The 9,956-nt window shown below is 37.5% G+C and overlaps 1 protein-coding gene across 2 annotated transcripts in view; it reads right to left on the bottom strand.

Annotated features, from left to right (window-relative positions):
- Window positions 1-566: 566 nt before the first annotated feature.
- Window positions 567-9,956, bottom strand: part of rcc2 (regulator of chromosome condensation 2) — a 36,965-nt gene continuing 27,575 nt past the window's right edge. For both annotated transcript variants that reach the window (XM_028807927.2, XM_051930872.1), the window contains exons 7-13: window positions 8,514-8,628; window positions 8,234-8,400; window positions 7,080-7,260; window positions 6,839-6,944; window positions 6,651-6,723; window positions 5,975-6,052; window positions 567-1,909 (exon numbers count right to left, since the gene is read on the bottom strand). In XM_028807927.2, coding sequence (XP_028663760.1) covers window positions 1,805-1,909; window positions 5,975-6,052; window positions 6,651-6,723; window positions 6,839-6,944; window positions 7,080-7,260; window positions 8,234-8,400; window positions 8,514-8,628 — 825 coding nt within the window. In that variant the 3' untranslated portion in view covers window positions 567-1,804. The remainder of the gene's footprint in view (window positions 1,910-5,974; window positions 6,053-6,650; window positions 6,724-6,838; window positions 6,945-7,079; window positions 7,261-8,233; window positions 8,401-8,513; window positions 8,629-9,956) is intronic.

Below are 9,956 nucleotides of genomic sequence, written 5' to 3'. Positions count from 1 at the left end.
CCATTTTAATGATTGGAAATCTGCAGCCACAGTGACCCTCCAGGTTTGACACCCTTGTTAAAGCACGGAGTTACAAACTCCAAGGTTGCAGTAGAAATAAAGTGTAATTAAAGATGCTATGAACAATCTCTGCACAAGATGTTATGCAATGGTGGAATAATTTACTGGCTTAAGCAATACAGCTAAGCATCCATACATTTGCCAAACCGGCTTTACCTTGGGGGAAGCTGAAGCCCATCACAGCAAGCCTTGGGCGCAAGGCAGGAACAATCCCTGCACAGGATGACTACAGCTCGACAATCATCGATTAAATGACGGTTTTTCTCTTATATGTGATGTTCCCTATGTGGTGAAAGTGGACTGAGACATCAATAGTTCACCCTTTCATTGTTAAGTTTGAATATAGTAGCACTGAGTGGTCCGGTTATCCAGCTAGTTCAGGTGTATACTATAATGTGATTTACATCTGGAAAGGTCACATTTTTTTCATGAGAGCAACCATAACCCAGGCCATCACTGAAAAGGGCATAAAAAAGTACACATGAACCATAAGAAAAAAGCAGAGGCAGAATACAAACCTTTATTTAAGACTTGGCTTCCATCCCACTCCCCAACACCATTAAATGAATGAACATTAAACCATATAAGAAATCAGTTTAACAAAAATTAAAACCTGCAACTGTTCAGGCCCAACACAGCCAAACTGTAAAGAAGTCATTTACACTGCCTGCACAAAGGGCGGCTTAAAGGTCTGAAAGACTTAACAGTAAGTGATGCGAGATCTCCAGTTCATGAGCATACCTAGAATTCACAAAAGGGAATATATGGCCAAGATAAATTCAAGGGGCCATACTTAAAAGTGACACCAATGTTCAGTGTTACAAGTTTTAATGGGAAGCTCTGGTATTGTTCAATCGAAAGGAACAGACTACATTACAGCGAAGTGCCACTTGGCCCAAAGCTGTATGATTTTCTATATTCCTCCCTGAGGAATTTACAGATAAACTTGCAACAAAGCAACACCATATGAATGAAACAAATTCAAAAGAGTACCAAAAAAAATAACCAGTACATGAAATGACCTGAGCCAAGACAAAAGAAAACCCTCCAAACATGTACAAGGCACCAAACAATTCAGGCACAGCAAAAAGAAAACCAGTTACTGCAAGTGAGCACCTCATCTGCGGGTGCAATGGAGTAGAGATGGCCAGTTGCCAGCCAGGCTATAGCTTACTTTAAGCTTACAAAGACCTGCTAAGAGATTTCTGGTAATGCCTCAAGTATTTTGAACCTACAATTACATTACAGAATTGAGTTGTTTTTTTTTGGTAGACAGTTTGTCCACCTTTTAAAGAGCAAATCTGCTCATACCCGTACACATGACTTTGTACCACTTGACTGAAGATCCAGACTTTGAATATGGCCTAGTCTCAACAAGCTAGGAATGTGATGAGATGCTCCCACATTTGAGAAGGGTGGTGTATTCTCTCCACTGAATAACATTCAGGTCTATTTTTCCAGAACCTGCTTCTAAACAAAGTATTTATTTAGAAGAAAACATTAAGAAGCCGAACAATTTTGCCTTAGAAGCAAACCTGGGGCACCCAAAATGTTTTTCTTTTGTACTTTTATTTAATAAAAATCCCCTCCCCTCATCCCTCCCCCCCAAAAAAATAGTAACATTTTAAGTGAAAGTTCCATAAAGTTCCACATGTCCAGTTGTCTCCCAGTTGCACCAAGGCAGAACTGGGAGCCAGTGCATTTCGGAAGGTAATCAACTGCCTCCTGGTGATCACAAATCATATCACAGTATTCGAGGGTTGTACTCCGGCAGCTTTTTCAGCTTCTCCTTGTCTTGCTCATTTTCATCCCTGGCAATAACGAGTGTATGCGAATATCCCATTGCAACCTGAAGCATTACATCATTAAAGTTAATTTTCAAGTCATAATGAAATATCCGACAATCATTACACATTTCAGAATATTCATTATTGTGGACAGAAAGTGACTACTTGGAAACAACCAAACAATTAAATAAAATGTCATACTATTCTTATTAGTAACAAGTGACTAAGAATCCTAGTACCTTTTATCTTTATTAGGTGTTAACTATCACCACAGTACAGGGAGTCACCAGGGAGAAAACCTCTTGTGTGATCCTTCCAACTATCCCATAAACCAAGTTCAGTCCTGGGGTTCCAACTATGACTGCAGGCTCTCATTCCAAGTAAATGGCTCAGTCTTACTTCTAAATGATCAAATTGTTTAGTCTTTTCTCTTATTTTGCATTCAGAAATATGTGCAGGTATATTTACAGTACATGTAAACAAAATTCATAAATGTGCATTTTTTGCCACAGCTTTAAATGTTAATTTTCTTTTATAAATTCACCTTTCCGTGTAGAGTTTACTCAATTAAATCTGATTACTGATAATTAGTGATGAGTAGAACAGGGGCAAATGACGCTGAATACTAAACGGAAGCAGCTACTTCAGTATAACAAACTTAAGGGCCAACTAATAGAAAAAATGCAGTCTTTCTACTTCGTTCTTTGCTTTGAGTGTCAATGGCTGATTGTCGTCTTTGTAACGGCCATGAAATCACAGGATAGAGGTGTGCAAATAGAGGGTCAACTAATCATATGAAGAAAATTGGAGACAGTGCTTGTTAGTAACAAGGCTCTCACTGGAGTAACAATTAGATTAATCTGCAAAAACTCACAATTGCATACACCTGATGAAACTGGAATACAACAAAGACTTGGCACACAATTGATTATAGAATCATTTGATACGCAGTTAACATGCCACGACCAGTTGTACCATCACACAAAAAAGTACTATAACCATCACTTCTAAACATACAACAATGCACTGCATTGCGGGTTGAATGTTGTTAGGCTATGCTTTAGCTTTCAGTCATGGTCTACACTACTGCAGAAATTTATGTAGGAATTTCTGAAAGCTCACAAAATAGGTTTTTCTCTGCATTTCTGGCGGGACCACAGGCTGGGCCACTCGTGAATAGGCCGGCTATAGGGCTTACACAGACCCTGGTCCAGAACTGAAAAAGGCATAAAAAAAACTTTCCAAATACGTTCAATTGGAAGCAGCAAATGTTTTGATTTAAGTGAACAAGCCTTCCACATTTAGGAGGCACAGTTGTGATAATGAAAATAAACTTTTTTTTCTTTTTAATCACAGATTCTTGGAGCCAATTTTCTTGAAGTAAAAACACATTTCCTGATCACTTGTCTGCTTACAGCCTCAGTCATGGGTGGAGTTCTAACAAAACAAACGTCCCTAAGCACCAAGTTATATTGTGCTTACCAAGTTATATTCCGCTTATAATCCTGTTTTTACTTTAGTAATTCTGTTTCTGTAGCAGTTATTTTCTGCCATGGCTTATAACGGACAGATGGTATGCGTGTGTGTTTGCCCTGCAATGGACTGGCATCATGTCCAAGAATTGTTCCCGATTTGCACCCAATGATTGCTGGCAAAGGCACCAGCTTCTCCAATACCCAGGCCTGAATAAGCTGTTTAGGAAACTGGATGGATTATTATTGTGTCTACAACAGAAAAACACAAATGAACAGATTAATCTTTTTGCTAGCATTTGTCCAGCAGTGACATAGGGTCCTGCTTTTCAGCATATTGCCAAACCACTGGAGGCACACTGTTCTATTTGAGTAATGGATGGAAGATATTGAATGTTTGTTTAACCCTTTAACCGCCAACTCCCTAAATATTCCCCACGCCTGGCGAAATCTGAACAATTTTCGTTTTTTTACTTTTTTACATTTTTTTTACATTTTTTACATTTATTCAAGCAGTATTGACCACTAAATGTTGTGCAAGTTCTAGAAATGGGCAAACACATAATAAAACACAAAATGTACCTTTTCTCAGGCTTCTGGATTTATTGTCAACTACAAAAACGGAACAGTCAAAAGTAATTCAAAAGTCAAAAGTAGTTCAGTCAATCATAGTTTCATTCCCAGTATTTGAGTTTGCTGTGCCACAGGCCAAAGCAGGGAACTGCACAAAGTCCTGGATTGCTGGGACACTTTGAGCAGAAGGTCTTGACGTCTCTACGCTGACCCTTCTTTGAACAGACATGACAGCGTTTTTCTGAAAGTCCAAAGTCCTTACATTCATCTGGCAACACTGCTGAAATACTACTCATAGGATCCTCTTTGCCAGTGTATACACGAAATCTATAAATGTAACCTGAATTCTCAGCTAAGCAAAACATCTTGATACCAAACCGTGCCCTTTTCAATGGTAGATACTGTCGAAACTGTAAGCGGCCCTTCCACGACAATAAACTTTCATCAACTGCAACTGACGGTCCTGGCATGTAGGGCAACTGAAATGCTTCAAATAAATGATCAATCAAAGGACGTAGCTTGAACAAGTGGTCGCGGTTTGGATCTTTCTTATCTGGCTCGTTTCTGTTGTCATTCAAATGAAAGAATTTCAGCAGCAAAGAGAATCGGTTACGTGTCATGACAGCTGCAAAAATAGGTGTTGCATACATAGGATCTGTAGACCAGTACATCTCAATATCTGGTTTTCTGATTATTCCCATCAACATCAAAATCCCAATGAATTTTTTCATTTCGTTTTCATCAGTGTCAAACCAAGCACGAACACGGGAATGTGGAGGTAAATTGGGATTTTTCTCAATAAACTGTGCTGCATACAGATTTGTCTGATGAACAAAATGTCTGATCAAATCAGGTGACACAAATAGCTCATAAAACTGCTCAGCAGTGTAATTGTTTACATCAACAATAAAGCCACACTTTCCCTCAAACGAATGCAGAAAAGGTAGTTCACCACGGGCAGCAGCCCAGCTGAGATGCTGGGGATACACCCACTCAGCGCCGTCATCCGATGCGTCTTCATTCACAGTATCATGCAGCGCACGTTGCTGCTCATCACTGTCGCTAAAATCTTCTTCAGAACTGCTACAATCATGATCAGAACTGTCCAAAATCGCCTGCAAAGCCTCACTTGAAGTCAGTTTACGTTTCGCCATATTCACAGCTGTTACATGCGAATCACGTCACATGACCGGCCAAAACCACCACAGACTTGTCGAAATACAACGTAGTAATAATACCCACGCCAAACCGTCAGTTATACTACTTGCCAGGCATTCATATAACCACAGGCAAATGTGCCGGATAATTCCGGCAGTATGGCGTTAGCAATAAAACAACGGTGCCGGATATATCCGGCAGAGGGCGGTTAAGGGGTTAAGACACAGATCAATACTCACTTTTGGCTTGAAACATGGACATAAGTTTTTTACTCACCTATGGACTTGTGTACCCTTAAGCCCTACTGTAAGGTGGCCACAGGACTGAACATGACCACTTATTATTAATTAGCACAAAAATTAATGTAACACTGTAGTTGCAGCTCTGCCTTAACATTGTGTCTGCACTGCTCATTACTAATTGTCAGTATTTTGGATACAATTTAAGGAGCAAACTATACAGAAAAGAGGTGAATTGAAATAAAAATGGAAAATACGTAACTGTTTATGACAAAGAAAACGCATTTATGAATTTCTTCTAAATGTGAATATCATAACAGAACACTTTTCTGAATGCAGAATAAGAAAAGAGAAAAGGCCAGCCAAACAATGAGATGAGACAGAACAGTGACCCGCTGGTTTGTGAAATAGTTTGAAATAAAAGCCTGTAGCAGTGGTACACTAGGACTGAATTTGCAAACCCCAGCCATTAAAGGAAAAAACTACACCTCTATGTTATACCTAGGCAAGGGAGCACATACCACGGGCATTCGGAGACTCACAAAACCTACACTTAGGTTGGTGTTTAGGAATGGCCCCAAGCATCTTTGAAATTTCAAAAGCTTAGGACTTCTCTTTTTAGAAAAGATTCCACATTCTTAAATCTATATAATTGTGTAAAGAAAAGAAAAACAAACAAACTCACCTGTTCTGAATATATGCCATCCAATGTCTTTACTTCCTGAGCCGAGGTGGATGACTTGGGTTTGTTGTCTCCATAACCCTGGAAATAAATGTCACATCTAATATATGTATGTATGTTCAGGTCTAATGATTTAGTACAATTGTGCAAGTTTCACTCTGAAAGAAGCCAAGATAAAGAATCTTTATACAGCTATTAGAAACTGCAATTAAGTTATTATGTGTGCATGTCTGGTAACATATTTAAGTAATTAAAAAAAAATCTTAAAAGATATACACGCTTTCAAAAGCACCAGAGAGACTCTGAAGGACCTACTAACTCCTTGTCTTTCAAGACCGGAAAGCAAATGAATCAAGCAGATAATTCATATAAAATTTTGCTTTCAAAACAAGAAGCTATATTTTTAGTTACACAAAGAGTAGCTTATTAAAAATAGGTTGTGTAAATATAACAAACATTCATCAAAACAGCATCCAGTACAGGTTAGAAAAAGGAAAACAACATTTACTCTCAGATTAGAAATGAACATTTATGCTGTTTTAATAGTGACTGCAAGTGCCAAAAAGTGTATAAGCGTTTTGTAAAACTTAACCCTGACGACTGTAAGGCATATTGTTCTCTACATTGATACTCCATACTGAATTTAAACCAAAAAAAAAAAAAAACAATAGTGTTTTACCAATTCTCCAAATGTGGGTGAGGGTCCCCAGCTGATTGTGCTTTCATCTGCAGCAATGATGATACTGCTTTTTCTACAAGACAAAGATAACGCAGACTGTTTAAATAATACAATAAAAACTAGATGCTCAAGTAAATCACTATTTTTTGTTTTTTAATTAGATGAAAAAATGTGAATACATTTCTTACCCACAGGCGAGACTGCGAATCTTCCAACCACACAAATCTTGTACAACTTTTGGGTACATTGTGGACTCCCGAGAAGTGTTAGTCACACCCCAGAAAAACAAACCACCTACAGTAATCACATCAATTAGTTGGATGAACAACATTCAGGCCCCAAAAGCAATATCTCTCATTTAAGGTAAAGGAGCTTGACCATAAATACAAAACAATCCTTGCTTTTATATTCAAAAACATTTCTCCTTACCCGTTTCACTCACAGCAAAAGAACACTGATAGCCAGTATAGATTTGTGTTGCACCACGACCAGGGAAGTCAAAGAGCTTGACAAGGCGTGGTACCATCTCATCCTTCTGCTCAGCATGGCCCAAGCGACCATAGCCACCAAAACCCCAGGAGAACACCCTCTTCTGGGAATCTAGTACTAGCTGAGGGGAGAAAATCGTCAGATTACTGCTAAAAAGATTAGTTAGGATTCTCAAAATAGTAAACTGAATTGACAGTTGCAAATGGCAACTTTGCCCCTTCATAAAATTTTAAGAGGGTAATAGTTAACTTCATGATAGGAGGTTAAAATCTAAAAATCAGTTCATTCCATCACATTTAACATTCATTTACACAAGTAGTATTTGCTTAATACTAGGTTCTGTGTTCTCTCAACTGATCAAATAAAAGTAACAATACACCTATTAAAATTACCAAGTTGTCAAATCTACAGTATTTATTACTAACCATAATACATACAGTAAGCACCCAGGCATGCTTTCACTGTATTGCATTTTGAAGTGCAAGAAGGATTTCTTACTACAATATTGGGGACAAGCAACAGTAGCTAATTAACCACCGGGCATCATGCTGGCAATGAATTGCAGAGGCAGTGGTACTGCTATACTCTTTCTGGGTGGCAAAGAGAAAGAGAGAACAGTATGTGCCATTCTTTGTATCTTTTAAATAAAAACATTTATTATGACCAATCACTTTGCAATACTTTAATATTTAACAGAGGTTTACATTTATCAGAAAGAAATGCAATTTTTTTTGACTCTCTTGTTCTTACTTAATTCAGCCATGAGAGCATGTATCCCATATTAACATTTTACAAGGTGGGTTGGACTATGGAAGCTAATTATGGCAGATTTTAAAACATTACACATCAAATATAAAACTAAGAACACAAGGGCAACACTTGGCTATAACCAAAATCTGTAATCTATTTCTCTATAAGATACACATACATATACACACACAGCAGCACTAGAAAAAAAATACTGAAAGGAAATTAAAACTATTAATTAAAACATAGCAGTTATAAGAAAAGATTGAGAGGTACAGTTTCACAGAATGTTGGACCATGCAGTGCACCTAATATTAACTTAAAAAACACACCACACACACTCTTACCGTATGATTGACACCACAGGCTACATCACGAACAACAACATTGGGTACAGGTAGAATCTGGCCATCCTTGGTCTTCTCAATGAAAATGGCCACCCTTCGTGGAATGAGCTCACAGTCAAACTCAATGCGCTGTGCCCTGGCAATGAACTTCCCATCAGAGTTGTGCCCTATGGAGTTACATAAGTCGTTTTAAAACAATCCTTATTCTACAGACTATTTCATGCTGCATCAACAGACAACTACTGCAAGGTTTATATGACTGGCAATGAAACTGACTTACCTAACTGACCATACTCTGGACACCCAAATGAGTAAAGGTTGCCTTTGCAGTCCACCACCATACTGAACTCTGCTCCACATGCTACCTTCACTATTGGTTGCCCATTGTACTGAATCTAAGAGAGATAAAGGTTGGCAAGTATTATAAAAGGAAATTTCAATAAAACTTATGCCTCTTTAAAATTTCATGCATTTATGTATCAGGATATAAATGACTACCTCCCTGACCAAGTGCTAAAATGAAATGAGATTAGGATAAAATAGATTAGATTAGGATAGATAGATTAGATTAAGATAGATAGATAGATATGTTATTAATCCCAATGGGAAATTCATAGTAAATATAATATAAATATAATCTCGTTATTTTTGTCAGTAAAAAAGTGAACATGCAGAAGCCATATATAAAAATTAAAGTACACTCCATGATTCAGTAGCTTACAGAACCCCCATAGAATAACACTGCCTCATGGTTATTGATACATGACAGCATTTATAGCTATCAAGGTAGTACAACAACATGTCTGTGGCCGAAACCTCAAAATTACCATTCCTACTTGTCACTCTGGCAAAGTGATTTTATTGCCAAAGATGTTTTAAACAAATCCAGTTTAGTTTGGTCTATCCAGAAGACATTGTTCTATGAGTCTTGTGGTTTATTCAGACACAACTTTGCAAACCTAAGACATGCTGCTAAGTTTATTTTGAAGAATTGTTTGTTTTTTTTCCTGACTACACTTACATGAAAACTTTACTTCTTTGGTCATTTTAGAATGGAAGAATTATGAACCGTAATATCTAAAAGGTAAACAAAAACCAGATTTCTAAATTAAGCTTCTAGGTTCTCTGTCATTTTACACTATGTCAGACCTTCACATCATGTCGTTCTAAAGCACACTTCTGGCAAGATATTCAAGTTATTTGTCTTTTTATCAAGACTTATTGTTTTAGAGATAATGAAATAACTTCTCCAAAAAAGCTGAGCATTGCCCTTGGCATGGTTTAGGCTGAGTACCTAACATGAAAATGCATTACCACAGAAGTTACAGCATTTCTTTACCATCAACCTATCAAATGAACTTAAAATCAACAGCACTTGGCTCCAATTGCCTTTTTAACTAATATAGAAGCACTGAGTGCACTTCCTTTTACAAGAATGGCATCTGCATGATGGATGACTTAATTGGGGGCTGGTGGAGGATTCACAAAATGTTAGGTAATTATAGAATTTGATATGGACAACAGGATTACCATTAATGTCCTGATCTGTAATACCATATAATTCAAAGAGAGTGTACGTATTTTGAATCATTTTGAATGTCACAGGTTTGAATTTTGCTTCCAAGATGCACAGAGTTTATTTAAAATGAATTCCTCCAATTAAGCACTTACTTTCAAGACTTAATGCAACATCAAGTATCACACTTTACAGCCTGTATGTTTT

This window comes from Erpetoichthys calabaricus, chromosome 8, assembly GCF_900747795.2.
Source record: "Erpetoichthys calabaricus chromosome 8, fErpCal1.3, whole genome shotgun sequence".
Lineage (NCBI taxonomy): Eukaryota > Metazoa > Chordata > Cladistia > Polypteriformes > Polypteridae > Erpetoichthys > Erpetoichthys calabaricus.
This window is presented reverse-complemented; position numbering and strand designations above follow the sequence as displayed.